The sequence below is a fragment of the Lepisosteus oculatus genome, chromosome 13 (genome assembly GCF_040954835.1).
Source record: "Lepisosteus oculatus isolate fLepOcu1 chromosome 13, fLepOcu1.hap2, whole genome shotgun sequence".
In the NCBI taxonomy this organism is placed as follows: domain Eukaryota; kingdom Metazoa; phylum Chordata; class Actinopteri; order Semionotiformes; family Lepisosteidae; genus Lepisosteus; species Lepisosteus oculatus.
In genome coordinates this window covers 11137734-11153869 of record NC_090708.1, presented here as the reverse complement: position 1 = coordinate 11153869, position 16136 = coordinate 11137734, and the positions used below count along the sequence as shown (strand labels likewise).

The following is a 16136-nucleotide window of genomic DNA, read 5'->3' as shown; positions in this document are numbered from 1 at the left end:
ATACACGTATGCTTTGTGGTGTAACATAATTCTTAAAAAAACTGGTTTTCACAAAAGCACATTTAGGTTGATTGGTTTCTTTTTACATTTTTTCTACAACTCATTCATTTTTAATTAATTAAGACCTTGGTAATTGCCCTTCAATTATTATAATGTAAATGGTGGACCAGTAGGTAACATTTTTCCATTTTAGCCAGAATCACAACACCTACTTCCACAGTATGGTGACAGTGGACACTGTACTGTAATAGGATGTGTCCTTTGATGAGACGCTAAACCAAGGTACAAACCATTAATGATTCAATTATTTCATTAGAACAGGGATGTTACTTCCATTTCCTTTCCAAAAATCTGCTTTAGGGTTGCTCAGTCTGGCCAACCTGATTTTCTCCATTCATTCAATTAATAAATTCAGTGACATAATTCCTCACTTCTCCACCTGATTTGCTGCATAGTATGGTTGCCGGTGCAAAAAGACTGTCACACATTACCCAGTTCTTCAGTGGTGGTTTCCGATCCAAGATCCTCTGGGATCATTTGGAATGAAAAACTTTACATAAATGCAAGGAATTCGTCTTATTATTCTTAAAACGAATTCAAGAACTAAATCAAGTTGATTGATCTTTATTGAGTGCATTTTTAGTACAATATTTCTCAGAAAGTTACAGTTACAAACTCTGACATACTCATCACAATTAACAATTCAGAATTATACAATGAAACAAGAAAACATCCAGTCCCTTCATTCTCTATGTACAGTGAGTTGCCTTTGTCATGCTGGCACAGCCCTGGCTGACAAATCCTACAGACAGGTTGGACATGAAGTGCTAAATGTCACCTCAGCAGGGTGTCAAGTCATCTTCCTCCTACAGCGAGTTTGGAGACTGGCACTGGCAGGATCCGTGTCCTTGCAGGCTGCACTGGAGTCATATATTTCCCACAGCTGCTCTGAAAGTTTACAGAGGAAAGAAAAAAAAGTTAAATTCCGTTTAAATATCTGAGCATTGAATTAAACAAAAAGCTTGGACATTAAGTGTTTACCTGAGTTACTACATTAATTAGGATAAATGATCTAGCAGCTCCCTTGAATTACATTTATCAGTGGGTAATAAACAACACCTTTCAACTATGCAGAAATCACAGGTTGCAGCTTTCATGTTGGATGTTCCTGGTTCAGTACCCACTCTATACAAACCAAAATGCCAAAACAGCTCCTCTGTACAATGACAGCTCAGTGCAATAATTCTGACCCCTGATGTTAAGAAATGAACATTTTAATTCTGTACATTAAAGACCATAATAAGTAATTGAAGACCGGATATATTAATAGGTATTAGAGCCATTGTACAAGACTTCTAAAGGACAGTTCCTACACCATCTACAAACCTTCTTGGTCATCTGGTCTGTGCTAATTTATTTCAAAACACCCACAGTGCATTATCTTCAAGTGATGACTTGTCATATGGGAATCCTACCTTTTGTTTCATTAGTCTATAACATTTTATTTTATGCTTTCGTGTATTATCTCTACAAACATTACTCAAAATACACCTTTTGTGAATGAAAACCAGTAAGAAGTAAGAACAAAATTAAGTTTCACACTAGTTCATTTAGCAATAAATAACCTGAAGACCTCCCAGTACAGACACACACACAAAAAAACCCTAACCTCTAGTTCTTCATATTTCTCTGTCTCTCAGAAAGAAATGGGAAAGTTTGCTCTAAAGAAACACACACTTTTCATACTGCTTAACACAAAAGGACAGAAAGAAGCCATTGAGGGTGGCAGATTTACAAACCCATCAGGATTTCCAAAAAGGCATTTCATTTAGAGGCTGTCACCAGTCACCTTAGCTGGCACTTGCACGGGCATGTCATGAGTCAGGAGGAGAGGGCGGAGGAAGGTTAATTGAAACAGAGAACAGTTTGAAAGTGCCAGGGTGACAGATAGATCACAAGCTATCTGCTACACCTACCATTTTGTCTTTGTTAAAACTGCTGCCGTCAGTTGAGGGGAAGAAGGTGTCGGGGGGAAGAAGGGGACCTCAGCATGGAGAAATGCCTGTGAAAGACAAGCAAGCATTAGCATTAGAAAGTCACCAAATCATCCATCACAAAGAGGATTAGCACTGATTAACAGTCTTCTTGAGAGAGCGGGCTTGGGGGGTGGGGGGGGACTGTTTCGTGGCAAAGTGACTTGAGCATTTTTTTATAGGTACAGTATGCAAACTCCAGTATGGCTGTAAGTAACTAGAGTACCATTTACAGAATCTCTCGCCCTAGGCTGTTGTGATGGGACGTTAGTCTTCGAAATACGACCGCATCGGGCATGAACATGCCTCATCTGAATGACTTACAGAGGCTTTACTCAACTAAGACAAGTAAGTGGGGTCAGTCTCACCAGACCACAGTTATGGGACACTGCAGAAGTATACTTGTACCTCTGAGTATTATACAGGTATTTACACATAGCCAAAAAGCCAGTAAATCATCTTCTACAACATAAATGCTAATAAAATAAATATCTTGCCAACAGAGCTGTCTGGCCACATTATCAGATGACATGGATTTAATTAATCTTAAGTCTTTGCATTTCATCCTCTGGAAAAAGAAACTAAACAAACCACATATTTGTAGAGCATTTTTTCTATATTTTTTAAAAAGCTTTTCAAAAATATGCTACCTCTCAGGATCATATTAAACAAAAACATTTACTTAATTTGCACAAGGTTATTGCTTAGTTTTAAGATAATTTAGCGTTTAGTCCAATGTCACTGGAGTTACATTGATGATTTCTTAGGTTTTGCAAGCGACCTTTGGCAGAATTCGCTTATTGTGAGATAGATATGGAACAATGCTACAGAGGTCTTGCCTTCACAGCTGCCTGTGACAGAAAAGTCCTTTAAGTGTTACCTACAACAGACCAGACTTGCTTTCATTAGTATTTTATTAGAAAAGTGATATTTGCCAAGATTAATGCCAAACTATTTAATAAACATCCCTGCTAAGTGATAAACAGCACTCAAACATCTTTGAAAAGTTTACTACAATAAATTATTGAAAGATTACCTGAATACGTTTTGAATTACCATGATAGAAAATGCTGTCCTATTGTTGTAGGATAAAGGTTCAAAGGAGCAGAGAAGTGATTTAGCATCTCTTACAAATGTATCTATTTATCAAACTGTGGTGAGGTTTGTGACAATAACCCTACAGTTAACAAGTACAGAAAGGCACTGGAATGTAAACTTTATTACTGGGATCCGAGGAGAGATGAGATTTGTTGAACACTTTGCAACTAAATAACACTGATGTTTGTAACTTGGGAAATGTAAGACTTGCTAGTGTCGTCTTGCTACTTTAGCGAGGGGTGTTCAGTGTGGAGGCGGAGACTTGGACAAAGGGTGACGCGTTGCCTGGCGGGTCACAGCTGGGAAGCCTTAGCCTAATGAAGAGCAGCTGTTCAGGCCGTATATAACCACACTGGACACCCTACCCTATCCTCCCCGACGGGTTGAGTAGGGTCCCATTCTAGAACAGGAGCTACACTACACTACACTACACTACACGGGCAGTTCTGGAGGGTGGTCGTACTGCAATGTGAGGTCGACCCTTTTTTTTTCCGTCTGTCCCGCCGTGTGGTTTCACCTGTGCAGGCTGCTCCTTTTTCTATGGAAGCCCGTTTCCGCAAGAGAGTAAAAAAAAAACGCGCTATGGTATCTCAGAATTGCCATGATAGTCCTTTTGTTATTGTAACTTATTCGGGTTCTAAGGCTTGTGCCCTCGCCGCTCCCACCCTACGTCGTGTCTCACTGCATTGGCTCGAACCCAGGTCTTGCCAGCTGAGCTCTTTAGCCGCGGCGGCCAGCATCCCTGTTATGCGCAGGGGAGGGCGGTGCCGTCACCGCACTGCAACCAGATCGTACAACCTGTATGTCAGCCGTTCCGTTACACTATATTCATGAATCGTACAGGATCATAGGATCTATAGGCCTGAGGACTTGTCCTGTACAGTGCCCTGATAAAATCAAATGAATTACACTGATTTTTATGGAATCCCATTTCCGCCAGGGAGGCTTCCATAGTACCCGGATGGAATAGTGGACGGTGGGCTTTTAAAAAAGTTATTAAACACCAAAACTACAAAAACGGAGACAGAATATGAAAAAAAAATACAGAAAGACACTTTACATCCAGAGGGATTCAGTTATAAAAGTTGAAACTTATACTTTTTACATATTCCCATTGTATGTCCTTTTTTACTTAAAAATAAGGTCTTTAGCTCAGCTGGCAAGACCTGGGTTCGAGCCAATGAGGCACAAAGCAGGGTGGGAGCGGCGAGTGCACAAGCCCTAGAACCCGAATCCGTTACAACAACAAAAGGACAGACAATGAAATGTGGGCTGTTTTTAAGTCGTAATTCTGAGATACTAAGTCGCAATTGGAAGATACTGTACCACAGCGCGTTTTGTTTACTCCCTGGCGGAAACGGGCTTCCATATTTTTCACCAGTTTTATTCTTATTTATTTTGGCCTTGCACACCCTACCTGCACCCAGACTGGACCCCTCTAGATACAGTAGATAATAGTGCAGTCTGGTCACCGCTGCCAAACGGGGTTATTTTTCCAGGCTGGACCCCGTTAGATAGGATAAGTCCAGCCCGGGCGCCGCTCAGCCCTAACGGAACAGCGCAGCTACCCATAAGAGCGCAACTTTGTATGTTTCCATTTTGTTTTTTCTTCCAGTTTTCGCTAATCTCACACCGGTTCCGCCTCCTCCCACTCACACGGGGCGTTGCCAAGTTACCGGTGTTCGCCGCGGATCCTCCCACTAGCGCACTGCTACACTAGGAAGGCTAAAAAGTCTCTGATGCTTCAGGAGAATGAAACGGCAATTTAAGATATTTTCTGGATTCTCTCTACCTATATTTGATGGAGTAGGCTAACATACATTAATGCATACTGTATACAGTACTGTTATTTTCCAAATTCTTAGTAGTGAAATTTATAAAAGCAAGACTTTTAATAAAATATATATTCACCCAAATCAATAGTCCACATTGGGCAGACAAAGGCCACCACAATTCTGAAGACCATGGCTTCACCTCTGTGCACTAAGAAGGCATAATACTAAATGCTAGGTTTTAATACTTGACACATTAGGTGCTTCTTTAATTCATCAACACACTGAAAACAGAATCTATCAGCCTATAGTGAGTAAGAGATTGGACTGATAACAGGTTCAAGTCCCTGCAGCACACAATCGCACATGTTGCACCTGTGCTTTACCCCAAGTGCTGCGGTCCAACCAACTCTACATGTGGGAACCAGCATTATTATGGGATTAGTCCCTGCACCAGACCAGTGTATCTGGAGGGGAAGTCACATGCTCGCTGGTCTGCTGAACGCTAAAGAAACCAGGCTCTGCCCTGATTGAGACTTTACCTTTCGTTTTTTAAGTGGAAATTGAAGCTCGCATTTTCATAGTTTCTTCTCCAGGCAATACACTCGGGGAGCCTTTATCCTGGCAGCAACAGCGATATCGATTGACCTGTTTGATGAAATGGATGGATGAGAAGATGGGGAAAGCCAGGTCCCTCGTGGCCTTGGTAAGTAAAGGTAACCATTGTGGTAAAAGGCAATCTACTGGCAAATGTGACTTTGCTGCCCATATACTGCATTCTAGACTTTTTTCAAGGATAAAAATAATAACTACAAATATCTGTGTAAATAAACTTCAGTTTTTAAGCCATATGCAATATGTACTGATTCTGTGTTCACGTATTATACTGCAGGAGATAAAATCCTGTGAACACGGAAATTGGCTTCCTGATGGTCTTGCTCTCGGTAAGGTGTCGGTAGATGCAGGTTTTGACCTTTCAGTTAATAGCAATGCACCTTTTAGTTAACAAACTAAACACTTGACGGCAATTACTTCTAATATGTACAGCTATATACGGTTAAATATGTAAAATAGTGAATTAGGAGATAAAAACAAAATTTGTTTCAAAATAGTTTGAAAATATCCTTAGAATGTTTAGAAAAATGAATTATGAAAATTAATTATCTTTGAAAGCACATTTCAAAAGTATGAGCATTAAGAAGGTAAATGTGGGCTTGGCTATTTTACGTTTTTCTTAGAAATATTGTATAAATGAATCCCTCTAAGATTGCATAAATAGCAAATGATGTGTAAATTATGTAAATTACTGAAAGAGCTAGAATTTATATAATCTTAATTTAAATATACACTGTATGGTAATATATGATTAATTTAGTTTTATCATCATCAGGCAATTATCCTTAAATATAATGTGGAAACAATAGGAATAGATTGGAATGTTTTATACGTCTTTTAAAATGAAGAATGTTATCAACCTTTTGTTTTTGAAAATGATTTGGCATATTTCCCCTTCAGGTAATAAGTTGTTGTAAACCTATGCTTATATATATTTTAAAGACTTTTACACAAAAATTGTTTGTAATGCATAATGTTTATTTATTATGTCAGTTAAATTAGTAAATTCTAAATAATATTCACTTGTGCTTATATGACTACATAAACTATTAATGTAAAGAACTTTTTAAAGAAAACAATCTCCATAATATTTGCAAGGACTTCCAGTAGAGAAGTAGTTTATTATCACTTGTACTCATTGAAAATTGTCCATCAATGTTTTTTAATTTTTCCTTTTATTTAATCTGGGGGATTGTTATGTGCAAACATATAGAAGTCCTAAAACCAGAAAGAAATTTAAGAATATATAAAGTGTTTTTGTATTTTTAAAAGTATACCTCTTCAAGACCGTACAAGGTGAACACTGTCCCTTTTATGTTAATGTGAAATACTTTCAGTCAATACATTCAATTGCAGTCATATGATCCTTACATGACACTTTTGTTTTCTCTGCTAATTATGTACATGAGCTTCACTAGGAAAAACTCTTGACCATACCATTGAAGAATAAGAAATCTCAGTAAGGGAATCGACTTTCAGTTTTTGGAATTCACATAAAATGACATGCTGTGTCCAATTTCTGGTTCCTATTACTTTACCTACTGAAGTGAAACCAAACACTGACTCCAAAAAGTCCTGCAACTACTTGGTTACCCTTTTTTTCCCAACATATACTTTGAAAGGTAAAGAGCCCAAACAACATATGCTACTGTTTTACAAATCACAGTCATTTTCTTTAAATTAAGCTCTAAATAAACACCTATAGGGAATGGTTCATCATTTAGTGCTTTTTCATACGTCAATACTTCCTCTCTTGTATAGGTTTCTTACAATAATGCTGTGCACAACATCTCAGTTAACTATATCTTTAAACATAAGTTCTTGGATGTATTTGGAGGCAAATTAAACAATTTGATTAAATTTCTCTGTAAAATAAACTGTATTGCATAAAATGTTTTGAATGACTTGATTTTTAGGGCTTGTTTGCCATTATCTGAATCACATCCAGAGAAAGGCTGCCACCCACCCAAACTCATTAACCTCTGTCTTATTAAAAAAACAGTATCATCTCCAGAAGTAATTAAGTATTCCCATGAGATAATATGTATGATTAGTATGTACAAACTTATTTAATTAAAAAGCTTGCCTCCTACTTTCCCAGTGAAAAGTGAGCAATAAATGATAACTGATAAGCTTTGCAGTCTCTCTGTCAATCGATATTTCCTGGGACACTTTGAACCAAGGCTTGGAGCTCTAGATTGCTTTGTGAGAGGAGAAGTCACTGGTGTTAATTAAAAACCAGGACTGCATTCAGTTAATTATACTGTGAGGCTCAGTGACAGATAAGGGAAGTGTTACATAAAGGAGGAAATTTGCAAAGTCCATCCATGTCACTTGGGTTCCTGCTTCTTTTAAAGAGAAATCAACCTAGCTGACATACAAAGTACAGAATCTTTAAATACCCTTATTTCTATATTTTAATTCTGAACAAACTTTCTAAAAAACAGACGCATCTGTACTGCTGGATTCATTCCTTTAGTTATTTGTTAAAAATGAACCAAATCATTACTATAACATGACAACAGGTCATATTTTTGACGGCAAAAGACTATAAAATATACTGTACATTACTGGTTGTTCTTTTTGATGTTCTGATTAGATTATAACAATAACTGATTTTCCAGGGTCTAGTAGGAATAGTGCTGAGGTACACTTGTGCTGGTATAATTACAAATCACTGTCTTGATACTTCTCCTAGGACATTTTTTCTGAGCATATTCCCTCTTAAATGTCTTATCTTAGGAGGAGAAAATGGTCATCCAAAAGGATGGGAAGTACCGTCTGTCTATTTTTTCTTCTCCAATTCTCAACATCAGCAGTAACAAGCTTGCAGGTGCGTTTGCTATTTCATCACTCCCAGTGTGTTCTCTGACCGACCAGCACTTCTGTTCTGCATGTGTTTGTTGCTGAAAGGTGCTGGGAAGCTGTCAATCTGCAGCTACTGTACTTCCTTTACATTTTATTCCATCGGCTCCGTTTGGCTCCCTGGGGCTGCCAGCACTTTCCCACTTGCTTATTTATTTTAACTTGTACGTACATACACTCTGGGAAGAGACTGTCAATAGCCTGGCTGCAGAGCCAGGCTATTGACAAAGCACTCTTTCCTCATTAAGATTCATGGTTTCTGAGCTTTTCTTTTTCATTAAAATGTGTATTATGTTGACAGTCAGCTTCCTTATACACGGTATGGTAAAAGAAGAGCGGTATGTAGGTGGCATTTAACCTGTAATTGTCAAGTGCTATGTACAAGCTAGACACTTCCAGCCTGGTAAATCAAAATCATAAATCTACTACATGAAGAATAAATGAGGTAAACCTGTCAATGTTCCCCCTTGGAGATTTAATCCATGAATTTTTACATGAGTGAACAACAGAAATGCTTGAAAGTTCTTTTTTTCTTTCTCAGGTAGAGAGATGATCTGTCAATTCAGCTGTCTTGGAATTCACTAATGTGTTACAAGGAACTTATTACACTGTATATGTTGGAGGTTTCAAGGTTTAGAATCAACTAATAAAGCAAATGTTTCTTTATCCATTTAGATTCACAGAATTTAAAAAGTAAACATTTCTGAATTGAAGAATCCACCCTTATTCTAAGCCTGGATAAGACCAAAACTCTGCCCCACATGTCAAATACAAGTTTCGAACACCAATACTTTCCATTGTGTAAGAAGTCTCTGCCAAACACAAAGCCACCATTTAGTGCCACATTTGGAATTTACCATTTGTATTAATGTACAACATTGATTTATTCTAGTGCTGTCATCTTTTGTGAAATCACCATTTTTCAATACTAGTGGGCAGACAATCAGTTAATCACACATTAATGGCTATTTCAGAAACAAGTTCTAAACCCGTTGAGTTTACATAAAAGAAAATAAAGAAAAGTACATTTAGTTTTAATGTCAATTTGAGTATAAGGTATAAGACTGAAAACAAAGAAAGGGAATCACTGTATAAAGAATTTGAGTAGCATTTTAAAATGAGTCCTGACTGACTAACCTGTTTCATAATTAAAAAAATTCCCTTTATACATTGTACACATGCTTTATAATATTCAAAGGAAAAGAAATAAATTTTGAGAAGGTTAAGAGAAAGGTTAATCTTACAAATTTGCACTAGTTATTTCCTGTAATTATCTGATGGATGTTAACCTGAATTAAATAATTAAATTACTATTGAATTAAAAATGGTATGGTCCTGTAGCATTGAATTTGAGTCTTTTGGGCATAAACGCTTCTCTTTCTAATATTATCAAACACTGAATTTCTTTGAGGAAATGTTTGTCTATATAAAACCCATTCCAAAAAGGTCTTATACAGAACTGAAGTAAACAGCTTCTAGAACTCTCCCTACTCATTCACTATCTTATATTTTCTTCTGCTAAAGCCCTCTATTTACCTTCATGTCCTCATGGTGAGGGTCCATTATTGTGGTTATGAAGGGTATCATAAAATTGTGAACTTTCAGTTTAAGTAATTTCCCCTATAAATGGAACCTGGGGTCTGTGACATCCAATAAGATCAGCTATTCAAATACTATACATAATTCTGAAAGGAAAAATACCACATGCGTATACACATCATTCACAAAGACCTGTAAATATAACAGTTAGGGACTGCACATTCAATACATCATAATTGGAAATACAGGGTATGTACATTTTAATTTTTTCTTTCATACATTCTCTTTGATTTCTTATTACAGATGTAGTGACAAGTAAATCTTTCCATCTATTCACTTGCAAAGCTTTCCCTCTAGTTAAATAAGAGACTTGCTTTCATTCATGTCTATCTTCTTTATAGCTTCAGTTAGCAGTTATTATAATAACATTAGAAAGATTACAAGCAAGAGCAGACTGACCTGTAGCACATCTGACCTGTTTGGCAGTTTTTAGCGAACTGATCTGATATTGGCTTCAACAAAATATCTGGACAGCTTGTTCCATACTCCCACAATCCTAGATGATTATTAGCTCACTTAGCTTTTAAGGTCTTTAGTTTTTTGTGTATGCAAGGTTTGTTCCTTCTTATTTACTACTTCATAACTTACTATCAAAAAAGACTGCAAAGAGTCCAGGGTCGAAAAATACGCACCAAACGACGATATTAAGAGACACAGTAAATCTGAAAGACATAACTTATGACTGTGAAAGAATAAATTACTTCAGTGCCAATGATTAAGGGTAGCCTAGGACTTAAGCCGACTAACCTACTGTATGTAGCAGCAAACAGAAAAGAGAGGCCTTTAAACACCCAAAATAAATCTTAATCATCAGTCCTTGAGGAGAACAGAAAGAAACAAGCTGGGAAAACAAACACATGCTATAATACAAAGAAAGACCCATATCGAAACATTGCTACCATCCTGAAGTTTGATGTTTCTTTGTGTTTTGCTGAAGGAAGTGCTTCTGTAGTTAAGCCTTACCATGTTAGGCCAACCATTGCTTCATGTGTTGTGCATCATCCCTCATACACATCAGAGAGATCAACAAAAGGTACGTACCAGAGTGTTTAAGCTGCCAAGCTGGGACAGTCTATTTAGAAATGCACAATGATCCAAATGTTCCAACACGAAGTAGGAAATCAGAAAAAAATAACGTCTCCATTTCCCTTATAATGCTCACCAGCAAACCTCAGCATGGCATGGATAGCTCACGTTAAACAATTCAATATGTCTGTAGAGCTAGAATCACTTTCCATAGGCCAGTTAACTGACACTGAACATTTATATATGGTATTTTTTTACAGTGTTGGTCAAGACATTGTCTGTTTTCCGTTGTTGTCTTATCTTCCATATTTGAAGCCCCAACCAGCAACACATGTATAGGTTTTGTCGACACAGTGCCTCTTAAAAAAGGACAGAGGTCCTGAAAGTCAGTTACAATCCAGTTAACACACACGTAATTGCCAAAAATGCAAGCAGAAAAAGTACATATGCTTATAATGTATCACCTTCAATATGAAGATTTTTATTTCTTAAAATTCATTCAATTCTCTGATGGATTTAAAATCCGGGAGCAACTGTTAGGTCAGTCCTTTGGCAATGACATCCACCTGGACATCATCAGGTAGCACAGTTGTTTCTTGTTAGAAAGCATCACGGCATTCATGGAGAGAAAAAAAAAATACATTGCAGTTTGTACTCCAACTTTTCCAAGTGAGAAACATACAGACTCAAAGAAAGAAGAAAACCCAAAGTTAAAATTCATTAAGCAGAAATCCTAATTGACGATATTCCACAGTCTGTGCATTTTGTGTAAGTCTATTTTGAATACTTTGTTTCGTTATAATTTTCAAGCAAAATACAGGAGTCACTGGGGTGACTATCCATTGTGATCCTTGCATGAAATGGCGAAAAATAATGGACATTTGTTTAGCAGTTGAATTGATTTGCACCATAAATGATGTTAAATTAATATGATCGTTTCAACCCAGTTATATCTTGTCATGTCCAAAGCACTGAGAGGGCTTAAGGATCTGTCCCATGGAGCATCCTGTTGTCATGCCATAGACGTCGATGACTGGTTCATCTGTACGCTTATGGACTGGATGCTGTTGAGAATCTTCTTCTGATGCCCAGCTAAAGTTACCCCTATCCTAAGGAGGTCTCTGAAATGTTTAAAAGAGAAAGATGGAAAAACATTAGATATGAAATTTAAAGTAATAGTGATGATTTGAACTTAGGAATGTGCACAGAAAATAAGCATAAAAAAATTTGTGTTAAGACCTGTTCATGAACCAAACAAGCTCTTCTATCACAATGTTCAGATGTTGATGCAAATACAATTAAACTTACAGTTCTCAACATCATCACCTTTTTTCAAGGGCATGGGAGATGCAGACTTCTTACCACTTTTTCTTTTAAAAGCTATTTGGTAACCTGAATTTTAAATAACTGTGAACATATGCTTTTAAAAATGTTATTGCTTTTGATACATTGCATCATATATTTCTAATTTTTTTTTTTGCTTTTCACCAATATCATTTTGCATTTCATCAACAAGAAAGACAGTTCTTGGAAAACAAAATGAGGTACAGTAATATTTTAATTACAGCTCTTTCTATAACTTAGGTGTCAAGAGATACATATACAAATGCAATGCATTGAAGTCATTGCTGGAATAGCAGATTTAATGAAATAATGTCTAAATAATAAATAAAATACCATATTATCAGCCCTTTTAAGTTAAAGATCATGTACTCAATAATTTCTTTGTTCTCATAAAATAATTATGCAACCCTGCTACTTTTTGTATAATTTAATAAGGTGGAAGGACCTTGAAAAATCAGACTTAACATGACTCCCATATGAATTTTATACATGAAAGCAGAGCCTGTTAATATTGAAACTGAAAAAGAGGTTTGTGCATGGTTTATTCCATAATTAGTTTACTTAATTATTCTTATGGAACTGACAACTTTTGAAGTTAGAACTGTCTTGAAACAAAGTTTAATGCTCGCTTTGATATGCCCATATGAAATTTAATCTACAGCTGTATGTGAGAAGCTTGAATCTTCTCTTAGAATTTACACTGCTAGTCAGATCCTTAGCTTTCCTGGGAATGCCTGGGTACTGATGAGGGATGCGATATGAACACTAGGCAGTGTGGTGGCTCTGTGGCTAAGGATCTGCGCCTGTGGCTGGAAGGTTGCCGGTTTGTATCCCACGGCTGGCAGAGGAATCCTACTCTGCTGGGCCCCTGAGCAAGGTCCTTAACCCCAGCTGCTCCAGGGGTGCTGTATAAAAGGCTGACCCTGCGCTCTGACCCCAAGCTTCTCTCCCTGTCTGTGTGTCTCATGGAGAGCAAGTTGTAGTATGTGAAAAGACAAATTTCTAATGCAAGAAATTGTATATGGCCAATAAAGTGATCTTAATCCATTGCTTCCTGGTGTTCTATTGAAGCTGTCACTGCATCCCCCCACCACCCCAAGCATCCAAAGTAGCACAAATATTGCGAAGCAACAAATAATTCAGAGTTCACTTCAGACAGGAAGTAAGTACATGTAAACGACAGACACAAAGAACTCCCTCAAGGATTAGTATTAGCTCCCACCCCGTTTAATCTGTAATACATGACCTCCCAAAAATCACATCCTGAAAGTTTACATATTCTAACGACATCAATCTGGCAACACAGATCCCCACTTTTGACACCTTGAAATAGGTCCTAAATGCGGATATTCAAACACAACTCAAAAACAATATCCAGTCTATTCCACCTCCACAATGCAAAAGCTACAAAAAAGCTCACCATACAAATTCTGGACAAGATTATCACTTGCTCACAGAGACCAGATATGGTCAAGATTATCACAAGCTCACACACCCAGCTGACTGCCACTATGCACACGTCACCACCAAAACACAACTGCCTTCAAGAAAGCCATCCGAAAAGAAACTTTCCCCAGCAAAACGTCAACGCAAACTCCACCTGGGCTCCAGAATGGGAATCACAGGGATTAACAAACAAGCACCTTATCAGAAGCTTCTGGCTTTCACTTTCTAAGAGAAGAGAGGTCCACTCTAAACTACTTGAGGATTGGTCATCGTCCCTGTCTTGCAAACCTCTATAGATGGTGAACCAGTGCAAGCTATCTTTGTTCCTGTGGGACACAGGTAACTATGTGTAACGGTTCTTGGGGTTTCCACCCTTGCCACTCCTGCCCTGCCAGTTCGCCCCTCACTGCCTGGGTGAACCCAGGTCTCCGGCAACATATAACAGGGAACTTGCAACAGGGAACTTAACCTGAGCTAAAGGAGAACTCCCCCAGCATGGGCGGTTGAGATCCCTGTTATACGCAGGGACATATTCGTTACATTATGCAGCACATCCCAGAGGGCTGCCCAGTCCACAGACTCAGTGGAGAGCTACACATCCTCAACACAGCCAGACCAGGAGCTATGGCTGGCTCAGGGAATTTACATTCACTAAATGAATAGTGTAACAGAGAATTCCACAGAACTCTTTTTTTAAAGTACGCAAATGTATGGGTGCAGCCCTTGTGACTAACAGGTCCTTCCCCTTTCTTCTAACTCTGGGGCAGAGGAAAAAGTAACAGGGGATCTTTTGGCAACATGTAAAGACACTGAAAATGTTTTGTGTTGACCCAAGAAATAAAAATGTTCATTTAGATAAATTTCACGTTTTCTACTTGATTCCTGCCTCAAAGGCTGTTGTTTAGAAGTGAAATATTACTGACTTGTAATAACAATTCTCAACACCATTTTAATTGTTCAACTTGCCTATGTATAATAGAAATAATGGGTTTGCACCCTAATGTTGTGCAGCTTGAAATAACTTTTTTTAACAAAGACTTTTACTGAAAAAGCTTTCTTATGAAACATTTAATGAAATTAATGACTTTTTAGCATCACAAATATTTATGTAGCAATAAACAAAGATTGCAATCTCTGTAAAAGGTGCATTCAAATGTGAAAGAGTATTCTAATTATCATCATTGATGTGTGATGAAAGACTGGATTTCTGTATCATTTTTGTATATTTTCAGATATTACGTCATTATGTAATTAAATGCAGTGATTCACATATTGGAAGTGATAAGTTTCTTTAAAGAAAAAGGGCTGAAAGAATTAAAATAACTGAGTTTAACCTATTTTTTTTACTAATGCAACTCATCACTACATATTGGTTTGCTAAATGTTTGATTATTTATGTTCTACAGAAAATACAGATCATTTTTAAATTCCCCGGGTGCTGAGTTCTCAAATACTCTGCAATTTTAGTTAAACATTTCCCGCCAGAAGTCTTATTTCTGTCACACAAAAAAAGTTGTATGAAATTTGTAAAGCTGCTCTGAAGCAGTCACCATAAAGAGCAATACAGATGAGTTTACAACAAGCAAAGATCTTTAAAATCTCATTTTTCATTGTGCCCCTCTTACATCTGTGTGATACTCACTCTGAGGTCATCTGTGCAACCAGCTGTAGGGAAGTGAAGCCAGAGCTCAGGAAGTTGTCTCTATACTGGTTCATTTTGATAGCACCCAGCCACTCTTCCACAGAGCTGAACGTAGTGAAGTCTGGCACAGAGCGATCAAGAAGGGGCTGAGAAGGCCTAGTGGAAACACAGAAAAACATAAGAAAGACTACAAACGAAAGTCCAGCCCATCTAGCCCATTTGGGGGTTAGTAGCTAAGTGATCCAAAGAACCATCCAGCCATTTCTTGAAAGAAACCAAGGTACTGACATGAACAACTTGGCTGGGTACCTCATTTTATACACCCACAACTCCTAGTCAAGTAAACCTGGTCAAATAATTTCTAAAGACAGAGATTAGATCCATATTCAATATTATTTAAATAACCTACTTATTATAACAAAGGCAAACAAGGTCTGAAAATGTAGAATGTTAAAAGATTGTAATGAAGAAGGTTTCTAGAATCATTCATGCTACACTCTCTTTCACAATTATTATGATTATATTAATAATATTAATCTATCATAATTACAATATTGATGACAGTAATTAGAGAAACTGTAAACCTAAGCATTAAAAGCTGTAGACCCCAGCTGCAATACTAAACTATGCTGATCAGGCATCTTGATGTTGCCTAATTAGTTGTCTTGGAGTCCATTTTCAGTGTTTATACTGTAT

The 16136-nt window shown here is 37.4% G+C and overlaps 1 protein-coding gene and 1 long non-coding RNA gene across 6 annotated transcripts in view; one reads left to right on the top strand and one right to left on the bottom strand.

Moving 5' to 3' along the window:
• Positions 1 to 608: 608 nt before the first annotated feature.
• The window catches only part of LOC102684556 (ephrin type-B receptor 1), a 236890-nt gene continuing 221362 nt past the window's right edge, over positions 609 to 16136 (bottom strand). For 2 of the 5 annotated variants that reach the window (XR_011191395.1, XR_011191394.1), the window contains exons 15-19: positions 15441 to 15596; positions 10382 to 12129; positions 5446 to 5551; positions 1977 to 2062; positions 609 to 948 (exon numbers count right to left, since the gene is read on the bottom strand). Coding sequence is in view for 1 of the 5 variants with exons in the window: in XM_015361286.2 (XP_015216772.1) it covers positions 12021 to 12129; positions 15441 to 15596 (265 nt within the window). In the remaining 4 variants the exon portion in view is untranslated. Of the gene's footprint in view, positions 949 to 1976; positions 2063 to 5445; positions 5552 to 6810; positions 12130 to 15440; positions 15597 to 16136 lie in introns of those variants that run through there. The other 3 variants (XR_001480120.2, XR_001480121.2, XM_015361286.2) reach the window with 3 other exon arrangements.
• On the top strand, positions 3554 to 9053 carry LOC107079156 (uncharacterized). Its single transcript, XR_011191396.1, has 4 exons — positions 3554 to 3605; positions 5500 to 5609; positions 8261 to 8351; positions 8925 to 9053. It is a non-coding gene; the product is annotated as an uncharacterized lncRNA (long non-coding RNA).